Here is an 18,671-nt window from a genome sequence, read left to right as displayed (position 1 = left end):
GACTATATTATTTAGCAATCATCAGCATGAGTGCAAAAAAAAAAACTACATAAAATCCTTTGTTGGAGTTGAGAGATAGTACAGTGGGTAGGATGTTCGTCTTGCATGTGACTGACCAGAGTTTGATCCCCAGCATTCCATATAGTCTCCTAAGCACAATCAGGAGTAATTCCTGAGCACAGAGACAGGAGCAACCCCTGAGTATCACCAGTGTGACCCAAAAAGAAGAAAAAAAAAACCCTTTGTTGGACAGCTTTATGCTTTTTAAAGAGCAGAAACTAAAATAACCTGCTATATATTAGTCACAAATAAAGTCTGAAGGTTTTGCCCATGCACATACATATTGTCTAAAGCATGTCTTATTTGTAAGCAGCTTAGGCCCTGCCACCACTGTGCATGGTGAGTTTACAGATTTACTGTAACCGGTAGCTATCCTGTCACTTGTCTTGCTCTCCTGTCCTGCTTATCTTTGTTTCCCTGCAGTTGTTGAAATTTCCTGTCACTGCCACAGCTGTTGCTACTGCTGGAACCACCATGTCCATCTCGGTGTTGTGGTTTGCAAAGTATTGACCACCACATCCATAGGTACCTGAGTTTTGGTCTCCAGAGTTCCCTCCCTTCATGAGTGCAAAATTTGAGGACTGATTTTATAGTTGTCAAAATCACTGGAGCTTGCACCATCTCCTAAATTGATTTTTATAACTGCCAAATCGATGATAATAACTATCAGCATTGCCACTCCTAGTATTACTCAGCTCAGCTGATGATTAAGTATTCTGGCCTTTACAGTGTTATATGGGCCAAGCAGTGCTAGAGGTCACTAGAGCCGTACCCCTTGGTGTCGGGGGGTGGGGGGGGCATGCAGTACCAGGATTGAACTCTGAGTCTCGCACATGCAAGGCATGTGCTCTAGCTCTTTGTGCTTCTTAATCCCTTTCTCTCCCTCCCTCCCTCCCTCCCTGCCCCCTACTCTCTCTCTTTAAATCCCTCTCTTTTAATGAAGCATTAATGATCAGTTGGGGTTTCATGTGTGTGTGTGTGTGTGTGTGTGTGTGTGCTTTTGACTCTTCTTTTTATTGTAATAATTTGTACAAGAATAAGAATTTTCCAGAAGGTCTAGTCGAATTTTTTTTTTTTTTTTGCTTTTTGGGCCATACCTGGCAATGCACAGGGGTTATTCCTGGTTCACACACTCAGGAATTACTCCTGGCGGTACTTGGGGACCACATGGAATTCTGAGAATCAAACCCGGGTTGCCATGTGCAAGGCAAATGCCCTACCAGCTGTGCTGTCGCACCAGTCCCTAGAATTATCTTAAAGTTGGCAACCATTGATTATAGTAACCAATGAAGTGCAAAAATCACTTTTTTTCATTCCCAGCACTCAATTTTTCTTTTATTTCCTTTATTCTTTTTATCTCCCTTCTTTTATTTCTCCCTCCCTCCCTTCCTTCCTTTCCTCTTTGGTTTCTTGTTTTGGGGAGTGGTAGGGTTTTGTGCCTTGCCAGGCAGTGCTCAGGGCTCTGCCCAGAGATCAGTGCTGGTTGCATTCTGGGGACTATCTTGCAGCACTGGGAAGGTGCTGGGGATTGAACCAGGGTCAGCCGCACACAAAACAAGCACTTTAACCCTTTTACTAACTCTCTGCTTCTTCCTTTATTTTTTTACTTTTTGTATTTTTATAGGGGGCTGGAGAGATAGCACAGTGGGTAGGACATTTGCCTTGCACATGGCCAACCTGGGTTCAGTTCCTCCGCCCCTCTCGGAGAGCCTGGCAAGCTACCTAGAGTATCTCGCCTGCATGGCAAAACCTGGCAAGCTACCTGTGACGTATTCAATAGTCCAAAAAAACAGTAACAACAGGTCTCTCACTGGTGCCTGCTCAAGCAAATCAATGAATAATAGGAGGACAGTGCTACAGTGCTATTTTTGGGGGAGCATAATACCCTTTTGTGCTCTGGGCTGACTCCTGGCAGCTTGCAGGATTGTGTGTGTGTGTGTGTGTGTGTGTGTGTGTGTGTGTGTGTGTGTGTGTGTGTGTCTTGTTCAAGTATATTCACTTAAGTCAATAGTTATATTTCCCCAAACCTGTTTCTGGTAATCTTCCATATACAATTCTAATGTACAGACCTGCTGAAGACCAGAACCTAAAAGCCACCACTGTATCTTTTAGCACTGTATGGTGACTCAGAATACAGTTCCAAATCTGTCCCATTTTTCCAGTTCCATACTAGCACCTTAATCTAAGCCTCTCGTGGGTTCCTCTTCCTTTGTTTTAACTACTACTTGGAACTTCACCTCCTTTCTTAATCACTGCAGACCATCATCCAGATAGAAGCTAGAGGTTTTGATTAAATGTGCATCATATTTATCTCAAACTCTCCGTTGATTTCTTTCCTACTTAAAAATCTGAATACTTTCACGGCCTGTGTCCTGGCCCCTGCATAATTTTGTGCCCTCCTCAACCTCCTATCACTCTCATTCCTGCTTCTTAAATACACAAAGTCTATTGCTGGAGCACCCAACAGCCACCACCCACTCCCTTAACTCCTGACGCTGATGACTGTCACCATCACCCTGGTTTTCTATTTTCACACCACCCATCACTCTGTATTTCTTCTGCTCATTTGTTTGTTGCTTCTTTCCCCCAAATGTGAGCCGAGATTTTGGTGTTGTGGTTCTCTGTTGTTCCTAGCATTCTCCAGTGCTGCTGGCACATAGTAGTGAAAAGTATGAATAAATTACATGAGCAAAAGGAAATAAGCATTAGAAGCATTTGCTTCTTTGTTTTCATCTTGTTATCTGATGTTGACAAAACCAAAGGAACCTTTTCGAAGATCCTGTGTAAAGAACATTATTTATGTGTACAGGCCCATAAATTGAAGAATTTAATCCTTAACTAGTAAGTCATATTGTTTGGCCATTAGGTAGATTACACTAGATAGTCAGTAACTGACGATGATTAACTGTAATAAAATTATTTTCCTATTGAATAATGATTTCCCAAATGTCTCATTTAACAAAAATTTATTATCCCTATAAATACTGTCAACATATTCATATATTTTAGAACCTAGCAAAATGTGCATCATTATGAGAGAGATGCTTTATAAAGTTTATTATTCACATATAAAATAGAAGAAACTAGACATCGTCTTAAGTAGATTCAACCAGGTCAAAATGGGCAGCAAAGAAGAATAACGCATAATCCTTGAGCTCATGAGAGAGACAGGATTTCAGGCTGCTTTGGGTTTTAACTCACAGTCCTCTGTTTGCAGTTCTGTTCAATAGATTTTTAAGTATGTGATTACTCTTGTTTTTATAAAACAGTGGCAGATCTGTGGATGAGTGCAGCAGTCTCTGTTAACAGGCACGTGGGGTGTGTACATGGAAGCAAACAGTAGGAGATGCTTGTTTTAACTTGCTCTAGGCAGTTTGCATTTCTGAACATATTTAAAAGACTGGAATTATTTCATTTCCAGATTGAAGATTATGATGTGATAGCTAGCATGATAGGAGCCAAGTGTAAAAAGCTCCGTACTCTGGACCTGTGGCGGAGTAAGAATATCACTGAGAACGGGATAGCAGAACTGGCCTCTGGGTGTCCACTTCTGGAGGAGCTCGACCTCGGCTGGTGCCCGACCCTGCAGAGCAGCACTGGGTGTTTCGCCAAACTGGCACGCCAGCTCCCAAACTTGCAAAAACTCTTTCTTACAGCCAATAGGTCTGTGTGTGACACAGACATTGAAGAACTGGCATGTAATTGTTCCAGGTTACGGCAACTAGACATACTAGGTAAGGAAATCATAAATTTGTTTTAAAACCTGTTTTCCTGACATAAAACCTAATCTCAGCTGTTTCACAATCTTTAAAAAAAAAATGTGGTTAGATGCAATGAAAATCTTGCCCTGATAAGACTGCTTGATTTGATAGGAAGTGCAAGAAGATAGGTCAGTTGATATAGAGAGCAATTACATATCTACTTAAGTAAAAGAGTGAGGATGATAACAGAACTTTATAGTCAGACTTATCAGAAAGCTCTAAGTCATCATCAATTCTTGGTTTAGTAACAAGAGTTAAAATTTAAATTGAGCTGCCTTCTCCATTTTTATTAAGGTCAGATAATAAATTAATTCATTTTCTAGTGGGTTAGGGATATACACAGTTATACACAGATACAAAGTTTATGATGTTAAACTTCTAACAATTGTATTTGGTTATCAGGCATTGGGGAATGGAGAAAAATTTTAGTTTCTTTAGTTTTGTGGTGCCAGGGATCAAGCACAGGATCTCATATGTTCTGCCACTGAACCATGTCCTGGCCCAATGTTAAAAGTTTCTGTTTTGTTTTCGTTTTTGTGCCTCACTTGGCAGTGCTCAGGGAATACTCCTTGCTCTGCACTCAGGGATCATTTTTGACTGGACTTGGGATACCATGTGTATGTAGTGCTGGGGATCAAACCCAGGTCGATCACAGCGAGGCTAGTGCCCTACCTGCTACACCATTGTTCTGGTCCCAGTGTGTTAAAATCTTTACTAAGTAGTGCATTTTCCACCTCTCACAATTGTTCTTAAAAACAGTTCTGTCCTAGAAGGCAGCTTTCTTGAGCTTCTTTTCCAGTTCCAGAATTCTCTCTGTCCTCATTATTCCCTAGATTTTATCCTCTAGGTGCACTGTAAGGTTTTGCTCCTTCCCACTGTAGCGAGGAGTGCTGATGGAGCCACTGTTCCAGTTGCCCTCACAACGACTGATTTGCGAACCTACAGACCACTTGTCATAATGTCCTCTGGAAACATGCTGTGGTTCAAAAATACGAAATTGGTCTGTGAAGTCATTACAGCCTTTTCTGTTTATTAAACATTCAACAAAAGAAAACCTGAAGATTTTCCGCACTTGGCTTATGGTTCTGTTAAGAATCTCTCCACAGTTCAGGCAATGGTTCACTTGTAGATAATGCTTATATTGTTGTATGTTAATTTGTGCAAGCATGTTTAGCTTGAAATTCTTGCCTGAAGGTTTAAGGAGAAATTCTTGACCACCTTCCTGGGGAGTTGTGAAAGCCAAGGTGTGGAGGCTATACAAAATCAAAAAAGAGTTATTCTTGGGTTTAATTAGGGGCTTGAGTGATGTCTTTGAGCTGTTTTAGAAACATTATTCTGGAAACAAATAGTAGTTGAAATGGAGATTGAAATTGAAGTGGTTAATGGGGGTCCAGACCAGAGTGATGAAAGTATTAGGGTGTTACCCATAGTCCACTTACTCTTTCATTTGGTACACCCATGTTGAGCATATACTGTGTCCAGAGTTGTTTCGGTTTTTAAATTACTTTAAAATTTTTCCCTTCCCTTCTAACTTGATGTTGCTGGCATTACTAGGAGTCACACATTTGTGGGGATTGTACATTTGATTGTGGTGCTTTCTGGGTGCCACATCTGGTTTCTGTGCTTTTACTCTTGGCTGTGGAATTTGTTGGGGGGGTGGGGGGGTCACACTTCTTTAGTCACAGTGTTCATAAGTTTCTGGCCAAGAGGTTGTCATGGCCATGGTTCTTACACACCTGTGTAGTTGTGGTGCTTGCCAACGACCCTCCCCCAACCCCCCACTCCCACACCCCTACCTTTTGAGTACTGTGTTCACACTCCATTGGCTTTGATGTAGCCTGAAATGACTTGCAGCACCAGGGATCAGAAAGAGCAGAGCTGCCAGCACATACAGCAAAGCTTCTAGGATCTTGATTGCATACAGTGGCAGCACCAGGCATCAAACTCATGGTCTCGTCCTTTTAGGCTGTTGTCTTAACCGCGGCACCATCTCAGGGGCCCATCAGGTACTGTTATGTAAACAAGATAGATATGGATCCTGCCCACAGGAACAAGTTAGCTGAAAACAATTGTATTGTAAGTGGTGAGAAAATCAAAAAACAAAGTATTTGGAAGGCATAGTCAACAGACCTTAGCTGCTTTAAGTGCTCTGTCTCTAGCTTCCATCTCTGGCATTTTCTTAGGCTTTATGCTTTAGAGATTTCTGATTTGTCTGGAAACTCGGACTTTAATGACCAAGACTGGCGGGTAGCTTATAGTCACAGAATTCGGTTAAAAAAAAAAAACATGAAACTAAGTGTCAGTAGCCAAGGCTTCTGATTTTATATAACCGAAATCCATTTGATAAAGTAAGTAATAGAAGAAAAATTCTGATGAAGTTATGAGTTTGCCTCTGAGATCTCATTAGTAGAAGTTAGTTATGCTATGATCAGACTTCAGAAGAGACTGGAAACCCTTGACAAGACGGGGACATTTTTTCTTAGTTTTCCAGTTGTGCGTAGTTCAGCCTTAGTCCCCGACTTGTCTCTCCCCCACTGTACATTCATAAAGGTGTTTATGGATGCTTTTGCACCTTTTCTTTCTTGTTATAGTTGTTGCCAGTTTGTTCTCTGGGGCCACACAGATATTCCATCGTAGCCTCCTAGTTGTCAGTGTCCCTCGCTCAAGGAACTTATAGACACTGAAGGTTTTACTGGTTTCCTTTGCTATCCCAAAGTAGAACATTTCCAATAAGTGTGATTTGGTAGGTTATTTTGTGTGTCTGGAAAGCCTTCCAATTTTTCTGTATGAATTAATGGATATACCAGTCATAGACCCTGAGTCATACCAAGTCATGCCAAACAGGAATGTTGTATGTTTGGGTAGTGTGATAAATCTGTACTGAATTCCAGTTCTGAATTTGTAGGAGAGGGGCTGGAGAGATGATAGTACAGCAGGTAGTGTACTGTACTTTACTTACTTTACACGCAGCCAACCTGGGTTCTATCCCCAGCTTTCCATATAGTTCTCCATGCACCTCCAGGAGTAATTTCTGAGTGCAGAGCCAGGAGTAACCCCTGAGCATCATCAGGTATTGCCCAAAACCCAAAAAATAAATAAGTAAATGTCCAATAGAAGCTGTATTGGTCAGTTTGGGACCATACTCAAGCAAGATTAAGATCTGTGGTCTAAGCTTCCAGAGTTTGTGGCAGGGAGGGGAGCAGATGGAGTTTACAGAGAATAAGGCACAAGTTAACTTTTCAGAGCCATGTATCAGTTGCTTTTCATAATGTATATAATTTAGCTTCTATCTAAGTATTCCATAACCACTTGAAATTTAACATAGGCTAAATGGTACTCATCATCCATCATCTGTCTTCCAGTAATGCCATTGTTTTATCCACCACTTACCATAAAACTTAACAGGTTGTGTTATTTTCATTTGCTTTCAATTCTGGTCAATGAATTCTTTTTTTTTTTTTTTTTTTTTTTTTTTCACTTTTTGGGTCACACCTGGCGATGCACAGGGGTTAGTTACTCCTGGCTCTACACTCAGGAATTACCCCTGACGGTGCTCAGGGGACCATATGGGATGCTGGGAATAGAACCCGGGTTGGCCGAGTGCAAGGCAAACGCCCTACCCGCTGTGCTATTGCGCCAGCCCAGGTCAATGAATTCTTTAAGGCAGACACATGTCTTATTCATCTTTGTATCTACAGTGCCTGAAACACAAGTTTCTATAGGATGGTTTTCTCAGTAATTACATTGCTGGAATTAGATCTTGAATCATTGTAAGCATTGCTGCCTCATTTGACCCGTGAGCTAAGGAAAATGGGATGTGAAAACCATTTTTGAACTGGGGTTACAGAAATAGAAAAAGTCTGGAGGAGTTGATTCTAAGAAGCTGAAGGCGGGAATGAGGAGAGTGGGCAGAGTAGGCAAAATTCAGGTCCTAAAAGCAGATTGGCTGGTAAGATTCAGTTTATATTTCTTAGGACCGTTTCAATTTGAAGACTTCAAATATATATAATAGCTTTCATATTTTTAGCATTAAAAGACAGTTTAATTTTTAATATGCTTAAAGAAATAGTAAGGAATTCTTTTACCAGGATCATCAGTAAATGTTATACTGATTTTTTGTCTCTTTTTTTAAAAATCAGGAACAAGAATGGTAAGTCCTGCATCCTTGAGAAAACTCCTAGAATCCTGTAAAGATCTCTCTTTACTCGACGTGTCCTTCTGTTCACAGATTGATAATAGAGCTTTGCTGGAGTTCAATATGAACTTTCCAAAAGTGTTCATAAAAAAGAGTTTTACTCAGTGACTTAATCTAAAAATTCTGTACTGAAAATTAATGTGCTTCGTGGGGTCCCTTTTGGGAGGTGTTTTTTGTCTTGTTTAATCCTATTAAAATATGTATGACCCATTAAGATATTTTATGATTTTAAAGAAAAATATAAAATTGTCTATTAATAAATCAGGTAAACATGTAAAGAAATGTTTTCACAAAACAATAACAATAAGCACTTTTCTTCAAGTGTGAGTGGCTGCTATTATTTTATTTTCCGTTAATCAGTGTATTATGCTTTAGTCAATATTTATGTGTTTAATAAAAGTAATGTGGAAGCATTTGAACTTATTTTAAAGAAACAGTAAACAACAAAGTATGATATTTATGCAAAATAAAATGAATTTTTCACACCTCCGTGTAAAGGTACTTCTTTAATAAGTCTGTTTTATTTGGTATGTACAAAATTGACCGAATTAGGGAGTCTTACTTGTCATCTCCTAAGATGATTCTTAAAATGGTACTTTCATCAGTTTGAAAATTTTTAGTTTTTCCACTTTCCTTTTGGTATATTCATCTTTTTCTATAACTGATTATAATGTAAAATTATGCCACCATCAAAAACACAATATAAACTGCTGTACAAAGTACTGCTACTCTTGAGGCGATGCCTGAAAGTTTTGAGGGGAAACCTCGAAGATGTCTGAATTGTGTGTGGATTTTATTCCTTTTTTTTTTTCTATGTGCCCCGGTACTTTTCTAACTGAAAATCAATTATAGTGGAAAAAGAAAGTAAACACCAACTTGACAGATTGTGAATTCATTTCATTTTACTGCTAGGAAAGTCGACACTTTTGTGTCATAAAAAGACTAGCAAGCCAAGTGTATGGTGTAGAAATGTGTTCTTTCATACAGGTTGAAAAGTTAATTCCAGCATCAGCAGGTCCCCCAGTTATGGCAGCCAGTTGCTATATATGACTATTGAATATTACTTTACACTTTAGTTAAAAACTCCACTCTTCGGTTGTACTAGCTTTATTTCGAGTTCAGTGAACATCATAGGGCTGGAGAGATCATACAGCATTTAAGGTGTTAGCCTGCCTTGCATGTGCCTAACCTGCCATCCCATATAGTCCCCCAAACACAGCCAGGAGTAATTCCGGAGTGCAGAGCAAGTGTGTGCCATCCACACCCCACCCCCACCCCCGCAAAAAAGAGTTCAGTAAACAGCTAAGATAAGCAGTTGTCATACTGGATTTCCCTACTTTAAGATATCTTATAAGATGTAGTCCTTTGAGAAAACACAGATTTAATTTAATAATTAGCACAGTTTAGGGGCCAGGGAGTTTAGGCACTTGCCTTGCATGCAGCCGACCCTGGTTTGATCTCTGGCACCAGAGCACATCCAGGAATGGTCCCCCAAACAAAACAGCACAGTTTGTATATGTATATAAATATATATATTTTTTTGTTGTTTGTTTGTTTTTTTTGGTTTTTGGGTCACACCCGGTGATGCACAGGGGTTACTCCTGGCTCTGCACTCAGGAATTACTCCTGGCAGTGCTCAGCGGACCGTATGGGATGCTGGGAATCGAACCTGGGTCAGCTGTGTGCAAGGCAAACGCCCTACCTGCTGTGCTATCACTCCAGCCCCCAGCAATATATATTTAAATGTGTTGTATATACATATATAAAATTAAAACTTTTAAATTATATGTAATTTTTAGTTTTTAGTTTTATAATATACAAAATTTTAATAGACAATTATATAGTTATTTTATATAATTTTTAAAATTTTTATAGTACAATATCATGGTTGTATACTTGCAGTGCTGCTACACCATGCCCAGCACCAAGATCCCTACACCCATGCCCATGCATCCTGAGATTACCCGTGTACTCTTGTGTTATGTATAAGAAAGCATTTTCCCTCTCAAAGTACCTAGATGAGGGCAATTTATACATCTGACAAGTGGTAGGTAATCAGTAAATATTTATTGAATGAAAACAAACATATTGAGTTAAGTTGCTGTGTGGGAGGGCAAATCAGGATGTTCAACTTCCTTATCTGACAAAAGATAACAATTGAAGAAGTAAAGAGAAAATCACCGTTGACATTTCCAGTTCAATAACAGAAGATTAAATCAAATATATTTCACAGAGTACCTGCTGAAGAATATAGTAAATAACCAAAGGTTTTCAGTCACATTTTCACAAGCTTTGTAAACTTGATCAACAGTTTTTTCTTTTTTTTTTTTTGACATATTTTCACCATGACCAATATGTAATACATCTCAGTAGACTCTGCTTTAGGATGAACTGAATTATTTCTTCTTGGGAGATAGTGCTCCCTCTGTTCCGTGCAAACTCTCCATAGAAATGGATGTCAGTCATAGCCACCCTGGCTCTGACTCATCAAATAAACACCGTTAACAAGGCAGTATCAGCAACATCTGTTGACTCATCAAGAGCCAAGGAAAACCACTCACAATCGTTTACCTTGGTTTCTTTTATTGGCCACTGCTGTTGTTCCCAATATTTTCAATTCTTCAAGCAACTGTTCTTGCCAAAAGACTGATTTAATAGTCTCAAGCAAGTGTACTTTGGACGTGTTTCTTCAGTATGGATCAAAAACAATTTAATTAACTCACCAATGGTAACAGGCTTTCCTTGTTTGCCTGGAAAATGAGCCACTCCAAAACTTCCTTCAGGTTCAGCTTTATTCTCATTTTTCTAAAAAAATGCAGCTGTGGGGGCTTGAGAGATGTACAATGATAAGGTGTACAATGATAGGGACCTGGTTCAACCCCCGGCACATATAGTCCCCTGAGCCCAGCCAGGAGTGATCCCTGATCACAGAGCCAAGGAGCAGGAGTGAGTCCTGAGTACTGCCAGATGTGGCCCATTAAAAGAAGAAGAAGAAAAAAACTTTGCTGTGGTAAGATACTTTGTTTCATATTTTCTTACTTTTTATTGTTACTGCATTCCTAAGGAAAGTATTGTAATAAGTGCTTAAGTTGATAACTACATAAATACAATCCTTTCAAAGTAACTGTAGTATTCTTGCACATTGGACACAGTGCCATTTCATTTGATAAAATAATAATACCTACTGTGCTATGCTTCAAATACATGACACTTGATGTCTACCTTTCTGTTCCGACATTAGGGGTATGAACTTGTAATGAAAATTTTTTTTTAATATTAGGGAGTGACAATAGGTGACATTCAAAATGCTGGTAGTTATAACTGCGTCACTGCAATTTATAAAGTGTCAATCTGAAATACAAAAATGATGAAAGCAAAATAATGAGTAAGTCTTTTGCACAATGCAGCTCTGTCACTATAATTGGAAGCAACTATATATAATATAAACAAGTGAATACAGCTGATTATAATAAAACTATTTGCAGTTGAATTTAATGTTTATGTCACAAAATATTATTTGGGGGCTGGAGAGAGAGAATACAGGGATTAGGTGCTTGCCTTGCTTGCAGCCAATCTGGTGCAGTCCCCGGCACTGCGTGGTCACTGAGCACCAGAAGTGGTCTCTGAGCACAGAGCCAGGAGTAAGCACTGATCACAGCTACTTGTTCTCCCAACCCCTATATATATATATATAAAATATATAATAACTATATATTGTAATACATACTAATGTTATTAATAATATATAACATATATTTAAATGCTGTACATATACTGCATAGAAATATATAGTAATATATTAAAATTCTATACACATATGTGTATATACATATATGTATATATATGTGTGTGTGTATAGCATTTTAATTTAGCTTTTATTTCAATCCTTAAAAATGTAAATGCCGGCTGGTCCAACCCTTTTGGAAAACAGTATGGATGATTCTCAAAAAACTAGAATTTGATCCCCATTTGACCCAGCAATACCACTCCTGGGAATATATCCCAGAGAGGCAAAAAAGTATAGTCGAAGTGACATCTGCAATTGTTTGTTCATTGCAGCACTCTTTACAATAGCCAGAATCTGGAAAAAACCTGAGTGCCCGAGAACAGATGACTGGTTAAAGAAACTTTGGTACATATACACAATGGAGTACTATGTAGCTGTTAGAAAAGACGAAGTCATGAAATTTACATACAAGTGGTACTACATGGATAGTATCATGCTAAGTGAAATGAGTCAGAGAGAGCGGGATAGACACAGAAAGATTGCATTCATCTGGGGAACATAAGCAACAAAATGGGAGACTAACACCCAGGCATGGCCAAAATTAGTACCAGGAACTTTGCTCCATGACTTGGAGGCCAGCCACACATGCTAGGGGAAAAGGAAGCTCAGATAGAGAAGTGAGCACCAAATAAAGGGTGTTGTGAGGATCCTCCCAGGGTGGGATAAGCATGCTGAAAGTAGACTATAGACCAAACATGATTGACACTCAATGCCTCTCTTGCAAAACATAGTACCCAAAAGAAGAGAGAGAGAACAAGGGGGAATGCCCTGCCACAGAGGCAGGGTGGATAGGGGGGAGGGGGGTGGGAGGGATGCTGGGACCCGTGGTGGTGGAAGATGGGTACTTGATCATTGAATAACTGAAACCCAAGCACAAAAAGTTATAAGTCTATAACTGTACCTCATGGTGTTTCACTTATAAAAAAATAAATAAAAATTTAAAAAAAATTTTAAAATGTAAACACCATTTTTGAGGGACAGGATGGATTTTGCTTTGGGGCTGAATTTGTGACTATTATGGTAGATTCTAATCAGTTGGTATCCAGGTTTGCCCATTCCTTATTTTATGAATAGTCTCAACCTTTATCTTTTCCTTTTTTTTTTTTCCCCGCTTGGGGGCCACATCTAATCCTGGGTCTGTGCTCAGGAATCACTCCTGTCAGGACTCAGGGGACCATATGTGGTGCCATGGATTGAACCTGGATTGACTGTATGCAAGACAAGTTCCCTACCACTGTACTGTTTTCTCGGGCCCCAAAAACTCTTTTTGTAATCATAAAGATTTTAAAATTAAGTGTGTTATTGGCTAAGAAAAAGCAAAATGTTCACCTTAGAATTTTAGATATTCTGTTCTCTTGCAAATATATGACAAAAAGTGTTCATGAAATGATATGATAGTCATACCATTATGAAAAAAATAACATTAAAGTTAATGTCTAGGGGCTGGAGCGATAGCATAGAAGGTAGGGGATTTGCTGTGCATGCAGCAAACCTGGGTTCGATTCCCAGCATCCCATATGTTTTCCCTGAGCACCACCAGGAGTAATTCCTGAGTGCATGAGCCAGGAGTAAACCTCTGTGCATCACCAGGTGTGACCCAAAAAGAAAAAAAGAAGTTAATGTCTATAGTTTCAGACAGTTATCAGTTTTTTTGTGTGTGAAAATATATACACACCCAGAATGGTATTCTGATTTTTGTGTTAATGGTTTCTTTATGAAATAAATTATTTAAACTACTCATTAAAAATTGGAACCAAATAACCCACTATCATTAGTGTTGCTGACTATTTTTATGTTAGCAATATAATAAGGTAAATTACCTTCTGAGTGACTCAGTTTCTGAAAGAATCTTCTCAATTTAAATTGCTCATTTAAATACATAAGAGGGCCAGAGACATAGCTCAAAGGGCTAGTGTGTATGTTTTGCATGCAGGAGTCCCAGGTTCAATCTCCAGCACCACATAATCCCTCAAGCACCACTAGGAGCCAGACCCAAGTAATGTGCCAGGACTGGCTCCCTGAGAACCACTGAAAAGCTCATATTATGTTGCATAATATTTAGAAGTTAATAACTTTCTTCCATTCTGGAGTGGTTAGATTTGAGTCACTAACAAAGAAAAGCTGACTTTTTTTTTTCTTTTTTGCAGTGGTGTTTATATTTGTTGTTTCCCAGGAGCTGATAAAAGACTGAAAACTTATATTTGCAAGTATAGCAATACTAAGGAAAATACATTACATTTGGTCACTGTGTATTAATAATTTTTTGTACTTTTTTTCTTTGAGGGATTAAAGAATCCCTTTGACTGACAGTACTTTTTATTTTCAAAACCATTTATCACATATTTATCCATACTGCATTTGGTTTTTCATTCATTTTGGTACATTTAATATAGCTACTTCAGAGGAACTTTTCTTTCTAGCTATTCTGAATATCCTGTCAATGACCTTTAACAAAACATTAGCTGTTACCAGAAATCTACTCTAGGACTCTCGCTTCCCATTCGCAGCTTAGTTCTGTAATGGTACATCGATGTCAGTAAGGAAATATGAGAATTGGTAGCAGTGGTTACAAGTCAAAATGGAAAAGATAAATTTCTTGAATCAGGAGCATGATTTATTATATATTTTTATAAATATGGGTGGAGGTTAATAATTTTTTCTTTGGCACAAGAGAAAGTAAGTTTAAGATTTGGGTCTCTAAATCTGAGTTTTGGGCTTAAATTTTTGTATACACAAATAATATTTGACGAATTTTTTTTAAATTTTGGGGTCACACCCAGCGATGCACAGGGATTAACTCCTGGCTCTGCTCAGGAATTACTCCTGGTGCTCAGGGGACCATATGAGATGCTGGGAATTGAACTGGGGTCGGCCTCGTGCAATGCAAACACTCTCCCCGCTGTGCTATCACTCCAGCCCCTTTGATGACATTTTAGAAGAAAATTATATTGAAATTGACAATCCCAGAGAAAATATTTTGTACCATATTTAGGAAATTAATAGTCTTAACTATAAAATTTTTAAGTGCACATGCACAAACAAAAAACAAAAACATGATCAGTAAATCAAGTAGATTTGCACCAGTTAAAATAACAGTTACAAGTGAGAGTCTGTATAAACATCTGAGATATTTAAATTTTATTTGTATAAAATTGCTTTTTTTTGATGTCTAATGATTTTTATTGTTTGTATTTTGCATTTTGGAATGATAAGATAGTTGAGTATCTCATTAGCTCACTTTCAAAGCTGATCATTTGAGCACACAGCTGAATATAATGGAAGGTTTGGGTAAATGGCTTTGTGTCACAGCATCTGAAATTAGACAAGGATAAACTCAGAAGACAAACCATGATCTATGTGTTGAACACTAACAGTCTGTCTTTATGCTGTGATATGATATTAACTCAGTTGCATTTTAAGCTCTAAATTATAAGTCTTTATAATTAATCTGTAAACTACATGCACACTGTTATTTACTTCTTTGTACTTTCTCAGTAATTTCTCCCAATAAAATTAATTTACCTAAAGCTTGTTTGGTTTGTTACTTAAATCAAAGTTTAAGACGTTTTCCTGCTTTTACTTAGAAGGTGTCATGTATTTATTTATTTGTGGAATCCATTTTTTTAATTACTGGTTATCTCGTGAATGGTCCTACAGTTCTTAGTTATGCCTAGACTACCCCTGGTGATCTAGAAAAGAATGACTAACACAAGATAAGACACATTCAAACATCTATTTAAACAATGGCATATATTAATAACAAATATATATTGACGCACAGGTGAGATACAGATTGGGCAAAATTGTGCTACAGAATGGATATGAATAGCCAAGAGCAATTGTCAGAAGTTTATGTCCCAAGAAAAATTTTTATGGTGGCGTATGCATGGGGACCATGGATTCAACAAAACAGGCTAGTTTCTTCACTGTGAAAACTAGGCCCTTTAAAAGTATCATGCTAAGCGAAATGAGTCAGAAAGAGAGGGATAGACATAGAAAGATTGCATTCATCTGGGGGATATAAAATAACAAAATATGAGATTAATACCCAAGAATAGCTGAGATCAACACCAGGAGGATTACTCCATAGCTTAGAGGCCAGCCGGGTATTCTAGGGGAAAGGACAGTTCCGATAGAGAAGGGAGCACCAAATGGAGGGTATTTGGAGGATCCTCCCAGGAGGGGAGATGCAGGTTGAAAGTAGACTGGACTGAACATGTTTGCCACTCAATGCCTCTTTTGCTGAACACAACACCCAAAAGGAGAGAGAGAACAAAAGGGAATGCCCTGCCACAGTGGCAGGGGGGGTTGGGGGGATGGAGGGGAGGGATATTATCCTGGTGGTGGAAAATGGGCACTGGTGGAGGGATGGGTATTTGATCATGGTATGACCGAAATCCAAGCACAAAAATTTGTAAATCTACAACTGTGCCTCATGGTGTTTCACTAATAAAAAAAAAAAAAAACTAGGCCCTTTAATATGCCAATGGTTACTGTGCAGGTGGAATGAGCTAGATTTGCAATGTTTTCCCATTTTCTATGAAATACTTGTCCACATTTCTCTTTTTTTTTTTTATTTTTGGGTCACACCTGGCAATGCTCAGTGCTGGCTCCTGGCTCTGCACTCAGGAATTACTCCTTGTGATGATTGGGGGACCATATGGAATGCCGGAGATCGAACCTGGGTCAGCTGTGTACAAGGCAAACACCCTACCCAATGTACAATCGCTCCAGCATTTGTTCACATTTCTTGAAAGTTTTATTTTTTCAGAACTCCGTGAAAAATGCTGCAAAACAGCTTTTTGTGTTTTATTATAAACAGTACACACTCCAGTAGTTTTTCACACCCTTGCTAAGGACTATACATAATATTTGTTTCTAATAAAGATATTTTTAGGAGTAGGAAGTTGAAATATACTTTGGTGATAAATTTAAAAATTATTTCTAAATATGATTTTTTAATTTTGGCCCATATTCCTATCTTTTATTTCATTTAAAAATTTTTACCCCCATTGGACAGTCAGGTTTGGGCCCTCAGTGACAAGACATGTGGGGCCTCATGGGATGAGGGTGGAGTCAGCCCTTTCCTCCCGGCCCAACAAGACCCCAAGTTGCTGCGCACGAATGGGCTCTCTGGCTCCTGATCAAGCTGTTTAACGGCCGCGATCCCAGAGACTCAGAAACAAATCTCGGAACCCAGCAGCTTTTGGCAGAAATGTGTCCAGTCTCCGTAGTAGGTTACCAGTTGCTGGGCCACCCCAAGGGGGAAAGGGTGCTGTCCCTCCACCTGTTCCCCCTTGGCAGCTAGGTGGCTGCCATCCTCCAGAGGCCATTGGACGGTCAGGATTGGGCCTGCAGTGATGAGACACGCGGGGCCTCGTGGGATGGGGTGGAGCAGGCCCTTTCCTCCCTGCCCCAATGAGATTCTGAATCGCCGCCCACGAACAGCCTCTCTGGCTCCTGATCAAACAAATCTCAGAACCCAGCAGGTTTTGGCAGAAATCCCTCCAGATTTAATTGTTAAAATTTCAGAATTCCAAAATCGCGTGGCCACTACTGCAGCTGCACTGCATCATATGTTGTTCATAACCAGCAATAGAAAACAAATTGTCTACTGTTACCTTTTCGGCAGATCTGAATGTTGGGGTAAATACCAAATAATAATGGTGGGTCTGGTGTCGAAATATTGAATGTAATCAAAGTAGAGGGAGAGTAATGTGAAAATCATCTGCCCCACAGGTAGGGGGAGTGTGTGGGATGGGAGGTATGCTGGGGGTTTTGGTGGTGGAAAATAGGCACTGGTGAAGGTACAGGTGTTTCATTGTATGACCGAACTTAAACCCAAAAGCTTGTAACTGCTCTCACGGTGATTCAATAAATAAAATTATAAAAAAGAAAAAAAAAAGTAAGGTGGAGTTCATGTCCAATTCAATCAACCTAATCAATGGCTGAATAAATAGCAATACTCCTACAAAAAAATTAAAATAAAATAAAATAAACTTTAGGGACAGAGCAATAGTACGGCAGCTAGGCACTTGCCTTGCATACAACTGACCTGGGTTTAATCTCCAGGATCCCATATGGTACAGTGCCAGAGCATAGAGTGAGGAGTAAGCCCTGAACACAGGCAAGTGTTTAACCCACTCACTGTCACTGTCCTCCTGTTGTTCATCGATTTACTCGAGCGGGCCCAGTAACGTCTCCATTGTGACACTTGTTACTGTTTGGCATATTGAATACATCACAGGTAGCTTGCCAGGCTTTGCCATGGTTCAACCAAAAATAAATAAATGAATAAATGAATAAATAAATAAATAAGATTAAGAAGTTTAGAACATGTTTGCTTTTGATGGCCTAAAATTCTGTGAAATGAATCATAGTGTAGCCATTGGGAGTACCTAAAAAAACTGCCTTAGGTACTGATGATTTGTAATATTTATATGTAGAATTTCACTATCAAGTTTTGTTTAATATTTATATTTAATATTAATATAATATTTATATGTTTAGTATTCATATGGGGGGATTTGTTTTGGCTCTGTACCAGGAAGTTCTCAGCATTTACTCCTGGCTCTATGCCCAGGGATCACTCTTGGCAGGGCTGAGCGGGTGGTCTTGGAGTGCCAGGACTCAAAACCGGGTGTTCCAGGCTGGAGCGATAGTACAGCAGGTAGGGTGTTTGTCTTGCACGGGGCCTAGAAGGGTTCAGTTCCCAGCATTCATATGGTCCCCTGAGCACCACCAGGAGTAATTCCTGTGTGCAGAGCCAGGAGTAACCCCTGAGCATCGTAGGGTGTGACCCTCCCCCACAAAAAAATTGGGTCTTCCGTGAGCAAGTCAAGCGCCCTACCCACTGCTCTGTTGCTCT

The 18,671-nt window shown here is 39.2% G+C and overlaps 1 protein-coding gene across 3 annotated transcripts in view; it reads left to right on the top strand.

The window, feature by feature from the left end:
• FBXL4 (F-box and leucine rich repeat protein 4) overlaps positions 1-8,620 on the top strand; it is a 71,325-nt gene extending 62,705 nt beyond the window's left edge. For all 3 annotated transcript variants that reach the window (XM_056125061.1, XM_056125059.1, XM_056125060.1), the window contains exons 8-9: positions 3,482-3,794; positions 7,961-8,620. In XM_056125061.1, coding sequence (XP_055981036.1) covers positions 3,482-3,794; positions 7,961-8,124 — 477 coding nt within the window. In that variant the 3' untranslated portion in view covers positions 8,125-8,620. The remainder of the gene's footprint in view (positions 1-3,481; positions 3,795-7,960) is intronic.
• The last annotated feature ends 10,051 nt before the right edge of the window (positions 8,621-18,671 follow it).

The sequence above is a fragment of the Sorex fumeus genome, unplaced genomic scaffold (assembly GCF_029834395.1).
Source record: "Sorex fumeus unplaced genomic scaffold, SorFum_2.1 ptg000054l, whole genome shotgun sequence".
In the NCBI taxonomy this organism is placed as follows: Eukaryota; Metazoa; Chordata; class Mammalia; order Eulipotyphla; family Soricidae; genus Sorex; species Sorex fumeus.
Note: the sequence above shows the minus strand (reverse complement) of the source record. Positions and strands in the feature narration are given on the sequence as shown.